General features: G+C 44.9%; 1 protein-coding gene across 5 annotated transcripts; it reads left to right on the top strand.

The window, feature by feature from the left end:
• The first annotated feature begins 339 nt into the window (after positions 1 to 339).
• ZDHHC23 (zinc finger DHHC-type palmitoyltransferase 23) lies at positions 340 to 21,121 on the top strand. Of its 5 annotated transcripts, none has more exons than XR_008318835.1 (6): positions 340 to 1,116; positions 6,761 to 7,465; positions 13,864 to 14,031; positions 16,069 to 16,330; positions 19,796 to 19,957; positions 20,763 to 21,121. XR_008318835.1 is itself a non-coding variant. In XM_053305890.1 (6 exons), exons 2-6 carry the CDS (start codon positions 971 to 973, stop codon positions 20,805 to 20,807), a joined length of 1,326 nt encoding a protein of 441 aa, XP_053161865.1. In that variant the 5' UTR covers positions 340 to 535; positions 888 to 970; the 3' UTR covers positions 20,808 to 21,121. The 5 variants fall into 5 exon arrangements, 4 of the variants coding, with proteins under 4 accessions (XP_053161865.1, XP_053161864.1, XP_053161866.1 ...); XM_053305890.1 differs by lacking the exon at positions 19,796 to 19,957 and having other exon boundaries at positions 340 to 535; positions 888 to 1,116; XM_053305889.1 differs by lacking the exon at positions 19,796 to 19,957.
• Positions 21,122 to 24,921: the final 3,800 nt, after the last annotated feature.

The raw sequence follows: 24,921 nt of genomic DNA, 5'->3' as shown, positions 1-24,921 counted from the left end.
TTGCAGCAGTTAAAAAAGGAGACGCAATTGGATAGGTCAGCAGCAGCTGGGAAACACAGCCCGTTTTCGATATCGCTGATATCGAAAAGTTTCGAGCGTAAAGACATGGTCTTTCATAGCCACCTCTGCAGCAAGCTGTATAGCAATTTGCCAGCGGATGCCTGCTGCCTCTGACCAAGTCCCCGCCTCCACCGTTCTTTAAAACTGAAAGACATGGAACTTGTTGAGCTCGCTGAGCGGTAGCCGCCCCTCTCCCACCTCAGGCACTGGGCGGAGCTCCGTGACGTCACAAGAGGAGAAAAAGGGGCCCGGCGGCCTTCCAAGAAAGCCGGAAGCTTCCGGTCGCTGCGAGGACGCTTAGGGGAGAAGGGCGGGGCCGCGGCTTGAGAAGAGGGAGCTGGAAGGCGGCGGTGGTGGTGGTAGAACACAGGAGGCGGGGCTTGTAGAGAGTTCGACCAATCACTGCTGGCGTTGGAGGAAAGCGCCGGTCCCTTTTGGCTTTTCCGATTTCTACAGTTGGGGATTTAGAGAGAAGGCGAGAAGTCGCTTTGAGTGTCTCATTGGGGAAAACTAAGTGTGGGCGGAGGTTACGGCTGTGCTTTGCTCTGCGGAGGGACTGGCAGGGCAGGATGGGGGCGCTGCTGAGCGCCTGGAGGAGACGCGTGGGTGGAATCTTTGACCAACTGCTCAGTTACAGGTGTTGGTGAAATTAAAGTGGAAACCTCCCTTTTCTCTCTCTCTGTCTCGAGGCTGCAAATTGATCGCTGTGCATGTTGTTCATAATTGCTTCCGCGAACTGTTGGACAAAATCCGGCAGCTCAGCTCCATTCTGATTAAAGTTGACAAACGCCCCGCATGCTCTGCTCTTTCCTTTCGCGCTTTCCCAGTGGTGGAAGAGGGTTGCCCCGGCCGGTCGCTCCCTCCCTGATGCCGTTTGGAGTAAAGCTTGCACAGTGCTGCTGGAAGAAACATGACGAAGCCTGGGAGAAGGAAACCCAAGGGCCCGGAGATGGAGGATACCCTCTGTTGCTGCGAGTACCTCGATCGGAAGGGGGAGAGGAGCCACCTGGCGGCGTGTCTCTGTGACTGCGAGGACCTTGACGAGTGCTGTGAAAGGTATAGTAACCAGGCGGATCTTTCTGAAACTTTTCTCCTGCTGCGGCTTCTGGAGTGGGATTGTCTCCCACTTCTCAGTCTATGAAAGGTTGTATTCGAAAGCCTGTATTCAGGGTGTAATTTCAGGACTCTGTTGTTTTCTCTTTCCCCAATTCTGATGCTCAAAAAATATTAGTATAACTCTGGATGACTGCCCCACTTACATGCGGGTTGCCATCGTCTTAATCTCAGGGGCTGCTGTGCCTTTAACAGGTACTCATTCTTTTTTCTTCTTCTTCTTTTTGCTTTAAATTTTTATTGATTTTAACAATATCTTGAAAATCTCATTACATCAAACATTAAACAAAAATTGACTTCCAGCTCACCAATCAGTGCGAATCATTAATACAATTAACCCCTGCTATAATAATCCAAAACATATATCCAATTTAATAGGTACTCATTCAGCAGAATCTGTTTTTCCAAGTGAAGTCGTTAGCAGCTGAATTTTTTTGTCTTATCTAGTTCAGTTCTTAAAGACACAGGGGACAAAAGTGCCCTGAAGACAATTTTTTTAAAAAGCATTTGTATCCCGCTCTGACTCGAAGGAGCCCATGGTTATGTTTATCCTCATCCTCACAACAACCCTGTGAGGTAGCTTAGGCTGAGAGACACATGACTGGCCCAGAGTCACCCAGTGAGATTCATGGTATGTGGTGATATGAACCCCTTTTAAGGGTTAGATTGGAATGGGTGCAAATGACTTTATCTGCAATGTGTCTTGCCCACCAGCCATAGCAGGTACTGAGGATTTGTCACTCGGTCATCTTTCTCCATGAATCTGGTGGAACAAGTCTGCTGGACAACACTGCAAATGAAAAAGTGGCTTAAAATTACTCACGGGCAGCTCTTTGATGGGATGGGGTGAGGCGAGGCAATGGACACTGGCAGTGCCTCTCTGCCCTGGGGTAGCAAGAATGGGCATCCTACTCCCACCACCCATGGGCAACCCCTCACCTGTCTTCTGCTACTGCCACCACTGCCCCTTGATTCTTTGCTGCCTTCCTGTTCCTCATGCATGCATCTTCTCCAGGCCACCTGCTTCACTTTCTAGGAAGCTGGGCTGTTAAACTGGAGATCAGCTCTCTGCCAGTTTCCAGTTTAAATACCCAGCTGCCCAGAAGGCTAAGCAGCCTGGACATTCATCCACAAGGGAGGCAGGGCTAGCACCATCCCTGGTAGGGATGTGCAAAAAATTTCGGGCACAGAACGATCTGTGCCCGAAACGAGCAATTTCGGGTGATTCGGGGCTGAACCGAATCACCCCCGATGTCCCCCCATATTTTTTGGGCCCGAGCTGAATCACCCGAATTTCGGGCACGAAAAATTCGGGTGATTCGGTTCATGGTTGATTTGGGGGGATTTTTTGAAGTTTTCGTGACTTTGGGGCAGTTCGGGGGCATAGCATGGTATCTGGGCAAAAAGAGTGGGATGGGGTGGTAGTGCCTAATGGATGCAGGCTACCACCCCAATTTCAGGGGGATTGGACAAAGGGCTGATTTTTTGAGAATTTTTGAAGTTTTAGTGACTTTGGGGCAGAAAGTGGATCTGCCCCAAAGGAGTGGGGTGGGCTGGTAGATAGTGCCTAATGGGTGGAGGCTACCACCCGTACCCAATTTCAGAGTGATTGGGCAGAGGGGTGAATTCTGAGGTTTGTCTTCATAAGGTGAAGTGTGCTAAATTGATTACTTCCTCATATTAATAGTAATTGAGAGTGTGAAAAAGTGAAAGTGGGGTCATGAGAGTTGTCTAATTGAAAAAAATCTCATTTGCTATGATAGAATGAGAATTCACACCTCAGAAAAAACTTCTGAGGTGTGAATTCTCATTCTATCATAGCAAATGAGATTTTTTTCAATTAGACAACTCTCATGACCCCACTTTCACTTTTTCACACTCTCAATTACTATGAATATGAGGAAGTAATCAATTTAGCACACTTCACCTTATGAAGACAAACCTCAGAATTCACCCCTCTGCCCAATCACTCTGAAATTGGGTACGGGTGGTAGCCTCCACCCATTAGGCACTATCTACCAGCCCACCCCACTCCTTTGGGGCAGATCCACTTTCTGCCCCCAATCTGCCCCAAAGACACCAAAACTTCAAATATTCCCAAAAAATCAGGCCTCTGCCCAATCCCCCTGAAATTGGGGTGGTAGCCTCCACCCATTAGGCACTACCACCCCACTCTTTTGGGGCAGATCCACTTTCTGCCCCCAAACTGCCCCAAAGTCACTAAAACTTCAAAAATTCTCAAAAAATCAGCCCTTTGTCCAATCCCCCTGAAATTGGGGTGGTAGCCTCCACCCATTAGGCACTACCACCCCACCCCACTATTCTGCCCCAGTCCCCACTTTCTGCCCCAATCTGCCCCAAAGACATGAAAATTTCAGAAATACACCAAAAATCAGCCCTTTGCCCAAATCCCTGAAATTGGGGTGGTAGCCTGCACCCATTAGGCACTACCACCCCACCCCACTCTTTTTGCCCAGATCCCATGCTATGCCCCCGAACTGCCCCAAAGTCACTAAAATTTCAAAAATTCCCCAAAAATCAGCCCTTTGCCCAATTCCCCTGAAATTGGGGTGGTAGACTCCACCCATTGGGCACTACCACCCCACCCCAAAATTTTGCCCCTGGGCCCCTTTTTTACCCCCTGAATCGATTCAGATTCGGATTAAATCCAAATCCGAACCGAATCAAGGGTGATTCGGGTGGCCCATATTCGGGCACAAAACAGAACAGGAGTGATTCGGTTCGGGTCCCGAACCGAATCACCGAATTCCCGAATTGCACACCCCTAATCCCTGGTGTTGACATCAGGGGTGTGGTCAGCATCTCCTTGAGCCGGCACTGAAAGCAAAATTTGCTTGCTGCTATCACAGAGTAGGCCCCAAGATGAATTTTAGCCTGTATTTGATTACTGTTGTCATAAATTTTTGTCTAGCAGCACTCTGTGTTCCCTCTTATTTCATCAGTCCCAGTGCTATAGTAAATCACAGAATCTGTGGTCTTCTATCAGAGGGACAAGGCCAGCTAGGAGTGATCATATCAACTGCCCACATCCTCTCCATGTTCCACAGATCAGCCAGGGTGTCAGTGGAGCCACAGTAGATACCAGCAGGAACAATCCTGAGAGATGTCAGAAAATGTTGGATTCCCTGTTTGCCAGGGCCAGGCCATGCCAATTAGCCCTCCACTCTTGCAGAACAGATAGGCACCAGTAATCTAAACCTAACCAGGTGGTGATCTGTGCATGGCAAAGAAATTAATTCTTCACGCCACCCCATTACTGTCATTCTGCTCAACACAAAATACTGAATTGAGAGTGTACCCTGCCACATGTGTGGGACTGGATATTGTTTGATACAGACCCATGGTTGTCATGGTGATAATGAAATCCTAACAGGATGACCTGACGGGTTAGACTTGTCATGGATATTGAAGAACCTCAACAGCACAGGCTTTGGGGTCTCCATTACTATTGTAATAAAAGGGTTCTATCAGGTTGGCAGAGTGACTCAAAGAGCCGCCAGGCAGGAGAGGGTCTCCTCCAACGAGAATCTTATTTATTTATTTATTTATTTATTAGATTTATATATCGCCCTTCCGATATGGCTCAGGGCGGTTCACAACATGATAAAAACAATTAAAAACAAATTAACAATTAAAATCAAACTATTAAAACACAATAAAACCAATAAAACAGCTAAAAGCCCTGAAAATCAGGACCACAATTTAAAACAGGTTAAAACAGTTAATCATTTAAAACTCTGGAAGGCCAGGCCAAATAAGTACGTTTTAAGGGCTCTCTTGAAGGACAGCAATGACCTCAGATTACGAATATCTGCCGGGAGTGCATTCCATAGCCCAGGAGCAGCTACAGAGAAGGCCCGCCTCTGCATCGCCACCAGACGAACTGAATCTTGAGGAATGAGGGAATAAAATGGTTGGGATTTGGCAGTTGGTCTTCTGGGGGAGCTCTGGCATAGATCTCTGAGGTGAAAAGCCTTCACAGAAGTGCCAGCTGTGTCTGTCAGTGGCCTCTTGGGGTTTGTTTCAGTGTTAACGGCACACTTTATCTTTAAGTCGGTGTCTATTCCTGGCAACCACAGAGCCCTGTGGTTGTCTTTTGGTAGAATACAGGAGGGGTTTACCATTGCCATCTCCCGCACAGTATGAGATGATGCCCTTCAGCATCTTCCTATATCGCTGCTGCCCCATATAGGTGTTTCCCATAGTCTTGGAAACAAACCAATGGGGATTTGAACTGGCAACCTCTGGCTTGCTAGTCAAGTCATTTCCCCACTGCACCATTAGGTGGCTCATGTTTCAGTGTTAAGGTAAAGGTAAAGTGTGCTGTCAAGTCGATTTCGACTCCTGGTGTTCACAGAGCCCTGTGGTTTTCTTTGGTAGAATACAGGAGGGGTTTACCATTGCCTCTCCCTGCACAGTATGAGATGATGTCTTTCAGCATCTTCCTATACTGCTGCTGCCCAATATAGTACCAGCGGGGATTAGCAGTCCTTAAATGTATCCCTTAAAGAGAGACTATTTCATTAGTAAGATTGTAGCCTTTTGGGATTAATCCTGCTCTGTTCATATGTTCTGTAATCCTGTTAGAACTAAACCTACCACCTATGTTACAGAAAACCAGTCTTGTTCTGTTTTGTGGAGAGTTCCTCTTGGACTATCTTGCTTATGGCAACCTCCCTTTCCTGCTCACCAGACTTAAGCTGCTGCATCTCCAAGAAATTAACATAATTCATAGGTCATCTGAGGGGGCTCTGCTCCAGGTGCTGACAATGAGGGAGGCTTGGTTGTCGTGCAAGCAGGACAGGGCCTTCTCTGTTGCTGCCCTCAGACTCTGGAATGCTCTCCTGGTGGCTATTTGCTCCTCGGTCTCCATCAAAGCTTTTAGAAAGCATGTTAAATCCTGGCTTTTTACCCAGGCTTTTATATGATTGTCTCTGCTGCTGCTCTTTGTACTGTTTTCATGCTTGTGTTTTAAATTTTTAATCAGATTTGTTTTATATTTTTAGCTTAATATTTTAATTGTGTCTTTTTTTACAATCTTGTTTTTAAATTTTGCTGTAAACCGCCTTGGGATTCTTTTAATGAAAGGAGGTATATAAATTTAACAATAAATAAATAATTGTGAAAGCAGAACTCCTCTACCATCATCTGCTCTGATCTCAGCGAGGCAGGTTGGGTTAGCATGCTCATTCAGAATCAAAGCCTGGATGACAGATGGCTTTCCATTCATCAACCTGGTATTATATAGCACTACCTTAAGAGCTAGTGGGTTGTTGGCAGGATAACTGTTAGGGCCCCCTATGTGTACATGTCTCTATAAATTAGGGGTGGGGAACCTTGGCCCTCCAGCAGTTTTTGAACTGCAACTCCCATCATCCCCAGCCACAATGGCTGGGGATGGTGGGAATTGTAGTTCAAAAACAGCTGGAGGGCCAAGGTTCCCCACCCCTGCTATAAATGAATGCTGGACTTTTGCAACATTGACATGACTGAAAATCCTTGCACAGAAGTATTTCTTGCCCTTGCTAGTCTTATGTGAACAGGAATCTGTGCTTTTCCCTTACAGGTGGCTCACGTGCAGATCTTTGCCCCCAGGAACTTTGGAGAGAATTGCAGATACGTTCGTGGACCGCTTCCGTATTCCTTGGCTTAGGGGGGCTGTCAAGATTGATATCAGCCTCCTTCCACCAATCATCCTGCTGCCAATCTTTCTCCACGTAGCAGCCTTGCACTTCTTCTTGGCTCTTATCATCCTGATATCGCTTCCTGTACTGGTGCTGTGGTATTACTATCTCACACACAGGAAGAAGGGTCGGACTCTCTTCTTCCTAAGTCTAGGGCTTTTTTCCCTAGGCTACATGTACTACGTATTCCTCCAGGAAGTGGTTCCCCGAGGCCATGTGGAGCACAGGCAGGTGATTCTTCTCACCTGTGGCTTAATCCTTATGCTTGTGGCCCTGTCTCGAGCCAAGAGAGACCCTGGCTACCTTCTCTGTCAAACAAGCAATGACAAAGTGCTTTGCCAAGGGAACAACAACAACAATGCATCTAACGGGAATGGCCTGGGGAGCTCCAGTGGGCTCTGCAGAGCAACTGTAACCAGCGTTGCTGTGAGCAATAACAATGAAGGCTATTCCAGGATGTTGAAAGAAGGGCCAGGTGGGGTTGCAGAGGACTGGTGTACCAAATGCCAGCTGGTTAGGCCAGCCCGGGCTGGGCACTGCCGAATATGTGGCAGGTGTGTGAAGAGACTGGATCACCATTGTGTCTGGTATGTTCCTTGGGATTTCAAGTTGAGTTTTATGTTTGGTTAGGAACATAGGAAACTGCCATATACCGAGTCAGACCATTGGTCTATCTAGCTCAGTATTGCCTTCACAGACTGGCAGCGGCTTCTCCAAGGTTGCAGGCAGGAATCTCTCTCAGCCCTATCTTGGAGAAGCCAGGGAGGGAACTTGAAACCTTCTGCTCTTCCCAGAGCGGCTTCATCCCCTGAGGGGAATATCTTGCAGTGCTCACACATCAAGTCTCCCATTCAGATGCAACCAGGGCAGACCCTGCTTAGCTATGGGGACAAGTCATGCTTGCTACTACAAGACCAGCTCTCCTCTCACGGGTTCTGACACCTGTGTTGCCATTAGCCTGTGGTTCCCCCTGAAATGCCTTTGGGATCTGTCAGTGTCTTTGCTTAAGTGCTCTGAGTGAAGTGTTGTGAAATGGTTGGGCTCCAAGTCTAACATCTGGTCTTGCCTACATTCAGAATTTATCGTGGAATTTATATTCTACTATAATAAAACCAGAAGTAGGAATGATGACAGAAACTGGAGCACTGCTCATGGTAGTTGGGGCGGCGGGGGTGTGTATGTGTGTGATCTTCAATTGCAAATGTTGCAATATCTTAGTGCTCTCATTCAGGGTTGTACATGTTCTGTGGCAGGGGGTGCTCAAAATTACACCACTGGGCAGATCTGCACTCTTCATTCTCCCCCAGTATAGGAGGGTATCCATTAAAAGGGGTTGTCATGCCCACTTGCTCCCAGCAGACAGGATCTTATGCAGATTCAGTGTGGTCCCATGGTGCTCCAGGGCAAGACCCAGTTCTGGTCCTGTCTTGATCCCATCCACAGGGTCTGGGAAGAGCTCCAGCATTTACCTCTCCTTTTCTTGCTGTATTCAGTTTTTCCCCCTTCCAAATCCTTTTTGTCTCCTCCTTGCCTCTTTTTCTTCATTTCTCTTTAAAAAGAACACAAAGAACCACTTTTATTCTCCTTTCCTCTTTACTTTTGTCTTTGTCTTTTCACACCATGCAGCGTGCAGAACCATCAGATTCTTTGTCGGAGGACCCAGAGCAAGCCCCGGGGGCGGACACGCTGAGGAGCACAGACTGCGCCACAAAGAGGGACTGCAGCCAAGGGCCACAAACATGCGCACGGCGCTCTTCCTGAGCAACATGCTGGCGGTAAAAGGAGCAAGCGGGCCTGCTCTGCGGCCTCCCACCCTCTAGAAACCCAACACCAGCCTTCAGAGCCTATTGAGAAGGAGTTGCTTTTCAACTCCTCCTCAATAGAGGAGCCACATATCTGCCCTGGCCAGGCCCCTCTGCTCTTGTGGTAGCCTTCCACATCTCTGATCATTCTGGTGCCACTTCTTGCCGTGGCTGCCAAGGGAGATCCCGCCAACCCAGGTGCGCTCCTCCCATGCACACAACCTCACAAGGCCGCCAACCAGTCCTCACAGCCAGACTCCTCCAATTTGGAGGAGCATGTGCTGCCTAGTGATGACCACAAACTGGATGATTCTTCCGACAAGGGCATACAGGACCTGCGACCCAAGCAAGCGACTACTGTTCTTCCCACTCCAGCTGTGCAGGGGGTGCTAATGAGTACTGCGAATGGACCCCCTCGGTCCCAGCAACCTGCCCGTGACCTTGCCTCTTTTGCCTCTGCATGGGCAGATACCTGCAGCTCCTGTGGAGACCTCTCCCGCCCCTCCCTCCCTCTGTGGGGGGAAAGCTACCACCCAACCTATCCCAATGGATCAGGGATTTAGTAGCTGTGTAACTGAGGAGATGGAAGACACAAGCACCAGCAACAGCTTTACCTCCAATGCCAGTTCTACCACCGGTGCCAGTGCTACAGGGCCAGTGTACCATCTTGCCTTCGTCTGCACTACCTGTCCTTCCTAAAAGGCACCATGAATACAGTAGGAAGAGTTCACAATCATCCATTTTGTCCAGCCTTGCCCACCGTCCAATCCCAAAATGTGAAAGGGGCATGTTTTACCCCAGGTCTCCAACTAGGTGGCACTGATCAAGAATCAGATTGTCTGATAGTGATTACCAACATTCACCAGACCCACGAGATCACACAAGGGGTATTTGGGCTGGGAAAGGAGCAGATCCCTTATAGGGACTCTTGAAGGGGACAGAGTAACCTCTCCCCGCAGACCTATGAGGCCCTGTCCAATTAATGCCATTCCTACCAGGCAGAACAGTATTCCTAACCCCATTTGTCCTGGCATGGGACCCGTGGTGCCTCCCAGGCCTATTTCTGTCTACTCCCTCTCTGATTACTCTATTGCAAGCAGGGCAGGCACACATTCTCTAGGAAATGGGCCTGAAGAGACCTCGCGTAGGACACACATCCTCCTTCCCTCCCTAATAACCCTCTGGATGACCTCATTAACCCTCTAGTACCTGCTAATCCAGCAACCTAATGGTGCAGTGGAGAAATGACTTGACTAGCAAGAGGTTGACGGTTCGAATCCCTGCTGGTATGTTTCCCAAACTATGGGAAACACCCATAGCGGGCATTCCAGGCCCCTGCAGTAACTGCTGCCTTACCAGGACCAGATCATGGCCACAGAAAACACAAACATCAAGATACCCATCCCTCTCTGCTTAGCCCTCAGATGGTGGACGTTGCCATCCATCAGGGAATATACCTCAAAGGACCTCCCTGCATACAAGTCACCATGGACACCAGCAGTTCAGGTTGGGGGGCCTACTGCAACAATTTGATCACTCAGGGTATCTGATCCACTCAAGAAACTGCCCACAGCATAAACTAGTTGGAGCTCAGAGCCGTCTGCCTTGCATTCCTCCAGTTCAGCGAGTTAGTGAGATGACAGCATGTACTGATCAAAGCCGTCAACGTGGCCACCAAGGCACACATCAACAGACAAGGTGGCATGCGCTCATGTTCCTTGATGAACAAGATCGGCAAACTATTCTTGTGGGCAGAATAGCCTTGCTCAAAGCGGGCTGGACAGTGTGGAAGCAGACTGGCTAAGCAGACACTGCATAGACCAAGCATAGTGGAAGCTACACATGACCATTTTCAATATGATAGCTCGCTGATTTGGGCATCTGATCCTCGACCTCTGCATGTCTACATGCAACAACCAGACTCTCAGTTTCTTCAGTCAATACCACTGTCCACAGGTGGCGGGAGTAGATGCACTGACATCCCCCTGGCCCCAGGGGCTACTATATACTTTCCCCTCATTCACTGATACCCAAAATTATCCAGAAGTTGAGGGAAGAAAAATAGGATCTGATTCTAGTGGCACCCTTCTGGCCCAGGAGGCCTTGGTTTTCGGACCTCATGGACCTAGCAATAGTACCACCCTGGCCTCTCCCCAACTGTTTGGACCTTCTAGCAGAAGGGTCTCTTTTTCACCCAGAAATGTGATGGCTTCATCTTCATGTGTGGCGACTGAGTGCATGCTCCTAGCATCCAGAGGCTACTCCATGAGCATCCAAAATACCATCTTGGCTTCACCATTCCACTGCAAGGATTTACCAGACCACCTGGATAGCCTTTCCTCAAGTAGTCCGAACTAAATAAAGTACAACTATTGAAAGCCTCAACACCACAGCTTCTGGCCTGTCTTCAGTCAGGTCTGAACAAGAGATTGCAACCCAATACCCTTGGGTGACAGCCATCGGCGCACTCAGCAGTGCTCCAAGACTTCTCTAGCTGATCACTCAGACATCAGGAGACTCCTGAAAGGGGCCACAAACATAGCTCCTCATACAGTCCACAGATTCCCCTCATGGGATTTAAATAAGGTTCTCAATGTGCTCATCAAAACTCCATTTGAGCCCCTCAGAAATGTATCAATTAAGCTCTTGTCTTGCAAAGTGGTGTTCTTAGTGGCCATAACATCCAGCCGCAGGGTCTCTGAACTGGGTGCTCTCTCCATGCGCAAACATCGGTGTCTCTTCTAACCTCACTCACTTGTGCTAAAACTGGGCCCCACATTTTGCTCAAAAGTGTTCAGCTTTCCATTGGAACCAATACATCATCCTTACCTTGTTTTCCCTTGGAATGTTTAGGTGAAGGACAAAATTATGGCACACTCTTGACATTAAGAGAGCACTCAGGATCTATCTGAAAAGGACTAGAGACATTTGTCAGATTGACACTATGTTCACCTCCTTCCACATGGCGCCCATGGGGTCTAAGCCTTCAAAAGCCACCTTAGCATGCTGGATAAAGGCCTGCATCTCTCTTGCATACGAGTCCTTGCACTTAGGCCCTCTCCTCAAAATCACAGCACACTTCACTAGAAGTGCGGCCGTGACTGTGGCTTTTTCAGCAAATACCCCTATTTTGGAAACATGCAGAGCAGCTACCTGGTCTTCAGGATTTCCATCCAACACTACAAGCTAAACGTCCATCAAGCTGCTCAAGCAGCATTTGGGCGCACAGTACTGCAACAAGTAGTCTCTGAGTAGACCTTTCCCTTCCAGCATAAACCATCTTTCCCACCCAGTGACTACCGCTTTGTTATGTCCAGTTTTAATGGATACCCTCCTAAACTGGGGGAGAAAGTAACATTGGTAGTACTTACTGTGAAGATTCTTTCTCCCCAGTATATGAAGGGTATCCAACCCACTCTAGGTTTATGGGTGTGGTCCATATGCTATGATCTAATTCAATTTGGCTTCTACCTCTTATTTTCATTGGAACATCTTTTGCTTTTTCATTGTTGCTGCTTCTGGTGGTTTGTTTGTTTGTAGCCTGTTCCTGTTACTTCGTTGTAATACATGTACATTAATTTGTGTTTTCCCCCCTGTTCCTTATTGATATTGCTGCCTTTGACTCTGGAGCCATCTTCCAGACAGTCCTGGAACTAGGAGGGTCCTGCCTCCAGAACACCATGGGACTGCTCTGAATCTGCATGAGATCCTGTCTGCTGGGAGTAAGTGGGCATGACAACCCATTTTAATGGCTACCCTCCACATACTGGGGAGAAAGAACCTTCACACAGTAAATACTACCAATGTTACTTTCTGTGCACATTTTGTATAATTCCTGTTGTTTCAAAGATACGAATGATCAAAGAATTGGAATTTTATCTTCCAAAGATCTGGATTGTCAGAAAGAAATGGATAAGGCAGGGTATTTTAAGAGAGGTGCAGAAAATAGTAGCCATCAAGCTGTACAGGCCATTGAAGTGGTACACTCAAACCACTGGAAACCCCTGTACAATTCTTGTTTGTTTTCTGAGCCTTGATTTTCCAAGCTGTGTCTGTGCACATGAGAACAAGAAACCTGTTAAACAATAAAAGCATGGGCTTTCAAGATGTTGGCATATTGATTCTCTGTGTTTAAACCTACCAGAATGCAGAATATACACAGGCCTGGTCTCATGCCTTCCAATTGACCCAGAATGCAAAATTTGCTAGTATTATTCATTCACAGTGTGAAAGGTGCTGGAATTCTAATATTTATTGCTAAAGAGGCAATTATGGGAGCTCTTTAGCAGCTGCTCTTAAGTCATACCGGGTATTTTTTTCAGGGCTATGATTTATACAGACATATTTTTAAAAATATAGCTTGCATAAATATATCCTTACTGGACTGTTTCAGTCATAACACCAAACCACAGTTTAGCACCATGTGAACAAGATTTCAAGTAGCCTAGAGCTTGTGTGTAGCCTCCTTCCCTTCCCAGAAACAGTTCTCTCCCTCCTCCACTCATCTGAAGTAAACCATAGTTTTCAGTTTCATTAGGAATATAAGAAGCTGTCATATACCAAGTCAGACCATTGGTCTATCTAGCTCAGTATTGTCTTCACAGACTGGCAGCAGCTTCTCCAAGGTTGCAGGCAGGAATCTCTCTCATCCATATCTTGGAGATGCTAAAGTGGGAACTTGGAACCTAGATGCTTTTCTCAGAGTGGCTCCATCTGTCTTACTGTGCTCACATGTAGTCTCCCATTCAACTGCAACCAGGGTGGGCCTTGCTTAGCTAAGGGGACAAGTCATGCTTGCTACCACAAGACTAGCTCTCCTCTCCCTTTGAAGTGGCACACTACAGCTTGTGCTTGCTCTGCAAACCAGAATCAAGAAAAGGACCAGACAATGGCTTACAGTCCTGATTTGTGGGGTGAGCACAATCCATAGCCAAGAGTGGTTTGTCTCAAACCAGGAAGCAGCTTGTTCACGAGGAAAGGAAAGTATGTACAGACCTGAGGCTGGGTCGTGTAATGCCAGACTATAGTTTGCTATCGCATCTGAACCAGCCTATGTTCTCACAGTCAGTAATCTGTGTGTCACTAGAGCTCTATATTAGTAAACAGGCACCTTAAGCAGAATGAGATCAAACATGTATGGGTACTCTGGAGCCTTATTTATGTTTTTCTTTCGTCCTTTGGAGGATTAACAGCTGTGTTGGGGAACAGAACCACCAAGCATTTGTCCTCGCACTCTCCCTTTTTCTGCTGACGGCAGTGTATGGGATTTCTTTGACTTTGGACACCATCTGTAGGGGGGAAGCCACCATCAAGGCACTATTCTACTGCCCTGGTGTTTATGCTGACTACAGGTGAGAGAAATGCTCAATAACAGAACCAGGAACTGATGAAACCGCTTTTTGTCAGAGAGGTAATCCTCTAGTCTTGGACCCTTCTGCCTTCTCCTAATGATCATGCTTGGATCTTCGCAAATATAAAAGCATCTTCACTCAGAGGTTTAGAGCTAATAGATCAGTATGCTGAGGCACACTTCCGTGTCTGTGCTTGTGAATTCAGGCAGTTCTGTGGCTGAAACAAAGAAAACTCTGCTGGTGTTTTTGTTGTTGTTTTGCTTTTGGTTGTTTGCTTGGTCAGTTTTGTTTTAATTGCAAAAACAATTAAAATTGCTTCCAGGATGAGGCAAGCATCTTGGTGCACTGCTCTTCCCTTCCTCCTATGCACAAATCCTAATCAAATTGGCTGCCTCATTTCAGTTGTGATGTCTTTTTGCGCACTTGCCCAAGTGCTCTGCTTTTAATTCTGATAATGCTCATCACCTTTTTTTCTTTGTCAGTATATGAGAGTCTCTGGTTTCCCAGCTCCATTGTTATAAAGGAAGCTGCCTTAAGCATAATAAAATAAATATTTTTCAGATTTGTAGATTGCCCAAAACTTTCATCTCAGAGCAGTATACAACAACATAAAGCCGATTAAAAATGAAAACCTTAAAACTATTTAAAACCACAATCCAGTTAAAAAGCTTGGGTGGAAAAATAAGTCTTTAGAAACTTTTGTAAAAAGTTGTCCGAGATGGGGAGGCTCTCCTTTCAGTAGGGAGTACATTCCAAAGTCTCGGGGCTGCAACAGAGAAGGCCCATCCCTGAGTGGCTACCAGACAAGCTGATGGCAACTGCACTGGTCACTCAGTGTTGTCTCTGTTGACCAACAGTGGCTTGCCTGGGTTTGAGATGGGTATTTCCCAGTCCTACTTGGAGATGCCGGGGATTGAATTTGGGACCTTCTGCATGCAAGGCAGATGCTCTTCCTCTGGACTGGTCCCTGTTGCTGTTCCCACATCTGTGTCCTCTCCCTCTGCGTGGGCTGTGCCTCCACTGCATTACTTACAGCCCTTTTGAATGTAGTCAACCTCTTCTTCCAGTCTTCTACTAAAAGCGTATCCTGCTCCATATACTTTGAATATTCATGGATGCATCTTGATACACATGCCTTTATTGCAGACATATTCTTCGTCCCACCCTGTCCTTAGTTTAACACTTACCTAGTTGCTCATTGGTAAAAATTATACCAATAACTCTGCGATTGGAGTCTACTGGGATGAAATTGTGCAACTGAATAGAGTTTTGGCAAACCTTCCCATTTCAATTTGGCGGGGGAGGGAGTAAATGAAGTATGTCTAAACAAAAGGATTTATGTCCATACACAGAACAGAAGTGGAGAAATGGACTGACATGATTCTCATCACTGTAACAATTTCCTGTATGGGACTATCATGACAAGGAGTTTTAACACTGCAACTTGTTATTAGGGAAGCAGTGGCTTTAGATACAGATAACACATTGCATATTAAACTTCCAAAATTCAGAATGAGAACGGGCAGTCAAGTTGACCACCCTGGACAGCAACTCCACACGTTTCCAGATTCAGCTGTGTAGTAGGCAGGCACACCTTTCCCTTCAATGGACTCAAGGCAGCTTAGAACCATAAATTAAAAGCAATAATAAAAAATAAACAAAGCAGCAAGAAAAAGACCTTTAAAACACCAGGAGCACTAAAACAAAATAAAGCCAGAAGTCATAATTGGGGGAGACCAGAGAAGGCCTGCTGAAATAGCCTTTAGCTTGTGCTGGGACATCAGTTGTTTTGAAAATAACCAAAGCTGCATATCTGATTGTGAGAAAGACATGATGAAGTGCTGTTTGAATAATAGTATTTTGAAATGATCTGATAACATGGGCATTTGAAGGGGGGGAAAGAGAGAGAGAGTCATTTGTTATATGATATTGGGATGGGACTAAAATCTTTGCTATCGGGGAAGTACGATGAGACTTATATGCGTGCAGTTCTGCCCATGCTGAACATTTTTCTTGCTTTCTGTTCTTCATTTCTAGTTCTGCCCTATCGTTCACCTGTGTGTGGTATTGTGCCATTGTCACCTCTGGCATGGGCTACATCCTCTTCATCCAGCTTTTGAACATCAGCTACAACGTGACTGAGAGGGAAGCTCGGATTGCCTTGCGGGAGAACACCGGGCGCAGATTGCTATGGGGGATGGTGGTTGACACAGGCCAATACAGTCACGGCTTCCTGCGCAATTGGGTCCACTTCTTGACCTTGCACTCGCCCACTCTGCAGCGCTCCACTGAAGACATTGTATGAAGTGGCTTTATTGGTTGCATTGAGTTAACTCATAGGTTGATCATGTAATCATCCATGTCTTAAGTCATTCAGGGCAGATCATTCTTATCTGCTGGAAGCTGAGGAGCAGAATGCAGAATGCTGTTAAGCCATATTGCTAGCTGGAATAGTTTTCTCCAAGAGAAATATGCACTGTATTGCAGGATCGATAAGCAGAGCCTGAGTATGGGGGTGACTACACATGCATGTTAATCCCTTGATACCAGCAATATCAAGCGATGAGATACATGTGTGTAACAATTATCACAGATCAAGCGCCAGAGATGGATCTTTCGTATCATTGGCATGACCTCAGTCTGTGCTGTTCATATATTCAGCTGGAGGCTGTCTTGTGATGTGCGTTCATGTGTGAATTGGTCGTCAGACTGATGTACTTGTGCTTGGAGACGTGTTGGCAGTGATTATTCTGCATCAGTAAGTCACGACAGGGTTCAGAGCGAAAGAATATATTTCTCCCTGGGACTTTCAGGGAGAAATATAGTCTCCCATTTCAGTGCAGCATCTTAGGGCAGTGGCTCTCAAACTGTAGGCCTCCCCGGGCTGAAATCTGGAGAGAAGCCTTAAGTACTGGAGGGGAGAATATCCTGTAGCAAGCAAAGCCAGAGGTGTTTTATTCTCAACAGTAGAGGTTTAGCACTTCAGTTAGCCAGACTCCTATGCTACTCATGGCAGTTGCAGAGAGACAGGGGCTGACATCCTAACATCCCAAGGATCAGTGACGTGCTTTCTCGCTTCCACAACACAGGTGGAGTGGGGTCGTCTTGCCCACTTGTGCAACAGCACATGCACAGAGGGACTGGGGAGGTGCATGTGGGCCTTAGTCCCTACAGTCCCTCTTAGCACATGCACTTCATTAGGATGTCGGCCACTGAACAGAATGGAGCTTCTGATCACCATAGTTCTTCCTCCTGCAGTCTCTTTCCCTGACTGGCTTATTTTCAGGAAGGGACTTAAGATGCTCTTTTTCTAGTCCTCTTCTAATGCCAGTGCTGGATTAGTGCCTCCTTCCTCATAATCCTTACACACCAGTGGGCTACGTACATATGGCTGTGTATGATTATTTTGAGCATTCCCAGCTTGCTAATGGTTTGTGGGGCTCAAAAAGCACAGTCAGATTTAGAAGGTTGTCCAAGTTCCAAAAGTTTGAGAAATCTTGTTTAGGATAGTTGTGTGGCCCAGTCTTAATAAGCCATAGCCAAGTCACTAGGTAGCTTCTGAACTCTGGTTGGCTGGTATAAATCCTGTGCTTTGTAAATGGTAGGAATTAAAAAGAGAGCTGCTCTGCACTTCCATCCCCTTGCAGATCTTTTTTCCATTGCACTCTGGTCAGCTTCCCCTTTTAGAAGAACAGAAATGCTTCAGTGGTTCTGCTAAGTGCCTTTGTGAGACTTTCTTTGGAGCTCTGAGGCTTGTGGATGGCAGGTGGCTTTATGTGAGGTAGTCTCACTTGCCATCTCCTCATTGCCACAGACAATGCGATTATCTGCTTAATACACTTATACCCCCATTCCATCTCAAAGGTGGCTCATAACACAAAGCTAAAGGTTAAAAATAAAATCTGTAGTTGATTAAAAAACCAAACAAACTCAGCGCCTGACTCAAAAAATTACAAAAGCACAAACAATTAGCAATATTGAACATCAGAAAGTATTTTAAAAGAAAACTATACCTTTTAAAATGATGGAATTTTTCACTCACTTGCATGAGATATGGATTTCATCTTTAATAGTTGTTGTTTATAGACGCTGGTTTAAATATAGGCTGTGTCATCAAAATCATTTGGACAAATAGAAGTTTTGGTTTAAATGTCACTTTATAAAGGAGCACTCTGGACTGGGTTTATTTTAGGACATGGACCTATATTGCATTTGGACAATGGAAAATATATTGTAGAAAAGGGTTGATTCGGCTTAGTTATAGCCTCTTCTTTTTGCCTACTGAGGAAATGGAAATACCTTTAGATTATTGTGTGATAAATTCTGCTGCTTGCTGCAGAAATAAGGTGCTACAGCTGCACACATAATTAGTATGGAATCAATACTAACACAGGTAATTGAAGTATTCTTCCAGACAATATTATATCAATTCAACTGGAGTATGAGGGCTATGCACCTGCTGTAGCATTTGAGGGATCTAGGAATTTGAATTAACTAATCTTTCAGTTCTTCACATAAGTTTGCTTTCATTATTAATATATGTACGTGTTCTACAAACAGTTCAAAGCATTCAATTCAAACCGTTCAAAGGCAGGGAGTGATAACCGGAGACTTGAAGTTTCCTTTATTCCCAAAGAGATTTGTCTCCTTCTCGAAGAAAATAATGATTTCCTTGTGGGTCCAACCTCTGCCTTGGAAGCAGTATAAGTGCACATTTGCAGACACTTTCAAGTTACAATGAAGCTATTTTTAAAACACTAATTTTGTGTGTTAGAACACAGTGCATGTAGTGGGCCAGTTCAAACATCACATGGAACCTGATTTTATGTGATGTACATGATTTTGTGATGTACATGATTTAAAACCTGATTTTATGTGATGTACACAAGCTTTGGGAGCATGTCCTCCCCCATCCCCTATGTGTGTATCTACTTCCAATTGAGGATAGAATAAAACAAGACTGATCAGTTTGGACATTGTGACAATTCTTGGTTTATTCTAACCTAAATTGGAAGTAGACAGGAGAGGGAGGAGCACATACACCTGGGGCTCTAGGATGTAGCGTGGAACTAGGCTGTAACTGTGGTTCTACATGATGTCTAATTGACCCAGTGTCTGTAATAAAGCAGTTAATTGGTGTGCTGGAGGACCTGCTGCCTTTAGAACATTGGTTCACCCAATTCAGTGTTGTCTAAGATGCTTGGCATCGACTCTCCAGGGTCTTCGGCAGGGGTCTCTCTCGGCCCTAATTGAAGATGCCAGGACTTAAACTAGGGATCAGTCTTGCTTATGATTATCATTTTGCATACACACAATCAGAAGTTCAGTAAATGTGTCTTTCTCCATGCTGATGGGTTTTAGAAAGTATGCAGCAGGACAAATTTAGGGGGTACCATTGGGATAGCCTGAAAGTGAAGAAGTCAAGAATGGAATGTTTCTGTATCAGCATGGTGATCTGTGAGCAGCTAGTGTAAATATGAAGAACTTGGGTTAAAATGGGGTGTCCTGGTTAGAAAAATGTATAAGACAAGTACAACATAATTCTTTCATACTGGTTGGTTACTTGCCGAGTACTGTAAAATGAGCCACATGTCTCCATGTTTCAGCTAGCCTCTTTGTACAAGCTGCACTGTTCTTTACATTGGACAATTGTGGGCCGACTTCCCCCATGGCAAGATTGGACATTGTAGTTTTAAAAGTTTTATATTGATCATGGAATGCCAGTGGCCATCTACTTTTTAAATATATCTCTAACTTCCCTCAGGAAAGCTGAAAGGATTACCTCATGAGTGTCTTAGAAGGAAATGTCAACATGGAAAGGCCATTCAATATGGCTACAGATAGGCTCACTCAGGGGTTTTAGAGATTTCTTGAATGTTGTTGCAGCAAATATGGAAGGTAATGCCACTTAGGTTATATACTGAAGGTGAGTCACTTGATATTTTTTATTCACAAGGATATCATTTTTAGTTTTAAGCTGTTCAAGCAATCATGTTTTGAGCCTGACATCTGGACATAGCTTCATTGTACAGAAAAGTCAAAACCATCTCATAATGGTGGAAAATGAAAAATCCTGGATCTTGATTAGAACTCATCTGTATTCTAAAAAGTAGAATTAAGACTTGGATGAAACCAGAGACACTGACCTAGTAAAACATTTTTCTTCGCTCTGGTTCCAGTATAGTCTAGGTGGATTTTTTCACTGTAACTTTGAAACTTTAAAGATCTTAACATTCTGTAATATTCTCTCTTAAAAATATGTTGCATGTAGCACAGTGAATGTCAGTAAACAGATCCTGATGAAGTTTTAAGGGGCCAGATTTCCTGGGATGCGAGCATTGCTGTGTCAAAGTCAATGCAATGCAATACTATGCAATACCAAATTCCTGCTGTGACCACATCTGTAGAGTGAGAAGCACAGGAATAAACTGGCTGCTTTTCCACAGTCATGCATTTGTACTTGTCAGACATATTGTAGGAAGTGTAAAATGACTATACTTGGATAGCGACACCTTTTAAAAGGGTTGAGTTTAAAAACAAAACTCTTCTCAATGGGCCAATGGCATTTCAGCCTCATTGTTTTAATGGTGCCTTTCGTTTCAAAGTAGATAGCTTTCAAGTGTCTTAAACTAATTTGCTGAGAGTGTTTTCTCTAGAGCAAGTAATAACTGCCTCACTGTCTAGTGTTCTGTGACTTTTGATCTCAATATGAATGTATTTTGCCTCTACAGGGCAGGATGGTGCAATTATGGATGTTTTCTCTTATCATATTTTAAGTGACATTATCTTTTCCCAGAAGACTTGATTACACTGCTGGGCTCTACCGTACAGTAAAGGACTTGAATTCTTTCAAGAAACAGGGAATTTGCCTTCTCAGCAGTACATGTTTCAGAGATTTTGCCAACTGAAAAATGTAGGAAAAGAACAGAATTGCTTCTAACTTGATTCCACCCTCACCCCAAGTAATTTGAAGCTTGACTGTGGAACACTTTATCTGCACGTTTTATTGAGCAGTGCAGTGGTATTGTTTTGTTATGTACCCAGCATTTTAGATGGGTGCAGTTAAAGCTAAATAAAAATCTGAAAAATTGTTGCTGATTTGAGTGTTTCTGTAGTGGAGGGGTGTGGGTGGAGATTTTCACCTCTAAACCAATTAGCTGAGCTGATGTGGAGTTCTCATGAGCCTTCTGTGGGAAGATGTTGGATCTATTTGACATTCCAACTTTGTGTGTTGAAAAATTATTCCCTGTGAAAACCCAGAGATATAGCTAGGGACAGGAGAGTGGTATGAGCAAGGCAGGAAGACTAATGCTTGGAAAATTCAGTGGGATGGGGGGGATTCCATGAAGCAGGGAGCACAGTAGGCAATGTATTGAGACCCGGGCATATGATCACCTCTTCACATACAATATACAAACTTGGGTTAAATGCACACCCAAGTTGTAGTGGGTTAGAATTTAATTGAATGTATGCATCGAGTTTGGGATTGGTTGTAGCACTCTGATGAATATATACTTAGTGGCAAACCTGGACTTTTTGCTGTGTCATGCATGACATCGACCTGAGGAAAATGCATAATGCATTGTATGAACACTGAGAAGAAAGGAAACTGAGAGGAGGAATTGCAGAGGGGATGGCTGTGCAAACACTTCTCAGGACCAGTAGCAGGAAGAGGACGAAAGAAGGAAGACTACTTGAGAGTCATGGTTAAAGGAAGGGATACAGAATAGACAGCGGCAATACTGCAAAATGAAGGTCTGACAAAACCAGGGTGGAATCATGCAACTGAAGAAAGGCATGGTCTGGGAGAAAGCGGAGCTGACTATGAGCTGATGGAAGAAGAGAAGTGGAAAGGCAAAGGAGGTGGGGGTACCTTCAGAAAGTCAAAGGAAGCAAGTTTACCAAGTTCACAACACTTAAAGCCTACTATTAAGATTCAAATGTAAGGGAAACCTCTGCTGGGTTGCAGCCTTTCACATAATTACAACATTGGTGGGAAAACCCACAATTTGTGTAATTTTTCCTTGGATCCAATGCTTAGAGGTATAGAGTAGCAGTGTATTTTTTATTTTGTTTCAGATCTGACATTGTCTAAGGCTAGCACCAACTGTAGCACATGCATTCTTTCTGAAACCATATTCATCTTATCATAAGGCATGGGATGAAAAGAGAAGGCATGAGGAGTCCAGTAGGCCTGGCTGTTCAGTTTGGAGAATGGTTGTAGTCTGTGTCCAGAGGGATGATGGGAGCCAGAGCTCAGAGCTCAAACTGAGTGCAAGAATAATATATCTGAAAAAACTATAAGGATGAGGGCATAGGCATACCTGATCGAAGTATCCTAATATCCCATGCAGGAAAAGAGGGTGCCATTTCAACAATGGTTATGTGCTTAAGGCCAGCTCTTTTGGAAAGGGTATTCTCAAAAATCCCTTTGTTTTTCAAGTCCTCCTATTTTACCTGGCAATGAGGCAACTATTTCACTAACAAGGTTATGTTATGTTTACGAATGAACAACAAAAATCACAAGGCTAGCTAAGAACTAGACATTGGTGTGACTGCCTGCACACTACTTTCTTGTTAAAGAATCATTTGAGCAAATACAAATGGCTAAATTAGCCACTGGCTCCACATGTTTTTCTCCCAACTGAGATAATTTCTGTCATAAGGTGAAACTTTATTTACTACTTTGACAGCAAATCAGAAAGAGAAAGGACATGTTCTGTTCCCCCCCACCCTGCCCAGATTGATGAGCTAATCAATACATTCCTAATGAGAACTGAGACCTTACTATATTAAAAGGGCTGTTAAGTCCAACATTCTGTTTTCAACAGTGGTGAGCTAGATAGCCTAGAGCATGATGGCTATAAACCTTATTCATCCTATGAAACAGAAAAATAGAAAAGCTGATGTAGTTCTGAGAATTCTTCTAAATAAGCTTCAGACATGCCTATGTTGGAGCTTCCTATGCTCCTTTTATCTGAAGCCAATCTACAGGAAGACTTTAAAGTTAAATATCCAACATGTAATGGGGAAGCCATCTGTTTAAATTGTGCTATTAGAGTAGAAAGCTTTGATGAGGAAAGTGTGCACACTGAACTCTCTGTACCATGTACTTTGTGGGGACTGAGTTACTGAAGGAGTGTTGCCAAGCCCGGCACAAAGCCATATGCAGCCACAACTCCAAAAAGTGCCTCAAGTTGATGGCTTATAGCACAAAGCCTTGACTGCAGTAATTCCAATAGTTTATATATGTACAATTTTATTACAGAATTGTAGAACTGTAGGGTAGAGAGGGATGTGAAGTTAACCTAATGAAGTTTTCCCCTCTCTGATGCTAGGGAGAAAGTAGTAGCCATGGATAGTCTGTCAGACTGGTTACATGATCTATACCTCGGACCATGATCTAGTACACAGAGAAGCTGTGCTTATTGGAAGCCAAACCTGGTCTTGGCTGCTCATAAGAACAACCGGCAACCACATGGCTTCCGGCAGTGCATTGGCGGCAAACCACCTGTGCAGCCACCCTCTTAAATGAGGTTAAGGGAGCACTCGCTCCCTTGATCCCGTTGCCCTGCTCATGTGTAGCACTAGCTGCTTTTAGCCATCACTGCTGGGATACCCATAATGCACCACACACTTGTGTGCTGCATTATGGGAGTTCCAAGGGCTGAGAGGATGCATCCTGTCCCCTGATCCTCCGTGCTGCCAGCAATTGTCTTTGAAGGTGAGCCACCCACCCAGGAAGAAACAAGGGATCGTCTTTGAGGAGGTAAACGTTAGCAGCCTTCCTCCCTGTGCTCCCTCAAGCCCTTTCTCACTAATTGTGAGAAAAGGCTCAGACACACACACACTTGTCTCATCGAAAACCCTGACGATGGCTGGATGCATCAGCAATGTACCTAAAGGAGTTAGTCATTTTCAGTTTTGTTATCTAAATGAAATCAGCAAGAAATAAGGCAGAGTACAAAAGAAACAGTTGCTGAAATATTTCATCTTTTTGAACTCTGCCCAAGGCAGCCATTCAGAGACAATCACAAGTAGTAAATCATACCAGTCAGCTTCATGACCCCCTAAGAATTGGATAGACTGCTGTGTTAAAAAATACAAATGCAGCAATCCCAGATTTTCATTTTCTATCTTAAAAACAAAACATTTTCCCCCCAATTAAGTAGTCCTAGGAGAAGTGCTGGATTACTATGCTGGAGACAGAAAATTAGGGCAGAGCGATGGACATTATCAAGACTTGGGGTATGTTAGTTTGATTTCCAAAAGGTGAAAGACTGACACAGCATTCACCAAACTGATTGTGGAGTTTTTAATATTGCTCCAATATTAAAACAGCAGCTCCAACTGTTCTCTTTTGCTGTCTGTAGATTATTATCATCTTTCAGCTGCTCTTTCCTTCTCTAATTGCATCTTTCATTTGTCAGAATGTTTGGGAATCCTAGATAATCGTTCCTTATTGACTGACTTAGTGCTTGGTTAATTCAATAGAACTGTGTCACAGCACTCTTGCAGATGGGTCACCATGCTTTCAACAAGAGGTGGAAACAGTATGACATAAGCCGCTAACAAATTTCCACTTTGAAGTCACGGATACCTTTTGTAGGGGTGTACATGGACCAATTTTTGCAGTTCGGGCAGAATTCAGATCAAACCGCAGGTTTGCAAACTGTCCAACTCAAACCAGCTCGAACTGGTTCAAGAGGCAATGCTTGTAAAAGGGGAATCTGGTGAGGATTCCCATTTACAAGCAAAGGAGAATCCTGGCTTGAAAAGGCTTCTAAAGGACAGCCGGGGGGGTGGGGGCACTTTAAAAAGTAGATGTAAGGTGCATATTGGTCCTCTGGCAGCAGCTGCCACTCCTCAAAGCCCCCGATTGTTTAAAAA

This window comes from Hemicordylus capensis, chromosome 3 (genome assembly GCF_027244095.1).
Source record: "Hemicordylus capensis ecotype Gifberg chromosome 3, rHemCap1.1.pri, whole genome shotgun sequence".
Lineage (NCBI taxonomy): Eukaryota > Metazoa > Chordata > Lepidosauria > Squamata > Cordylidae > Hemicordylus > Hemicordylus capensis.
The sequence above is the reverse complement of the archived record's forward strand: the minus strand, read 5'-3'. Positions and strand labels throughout refer to the sequence as shown.

What these genes read in the sequence shown, in the direction of transcription:
- ZDHHC23 (XM_053305890.1), top strand. Translation starts at nt 971, where the DNA reads ATGACGAAGCCTGGGAGAAGGAAACCCAAGGGCCCGGAGATGGAGGAT. An exon ending in GGTGTTTATGCTGACTACAG is followed by an intron (nt 14,032 to 16,068) that starts GTGAGAGAAATG and finishes CTTCATTTCTAG; the next exon opens with TTCTGCCCTATCGTTCACCT. An exon ending in AGCGCTCCACTGAAGACATT is followed by an intron (nt 16,331 to 20,762) that starts GTATGAAGTGGC and finishes TTGCCTCTACAG; the next exon opens with GGCAGGATGGTGCAATTATG.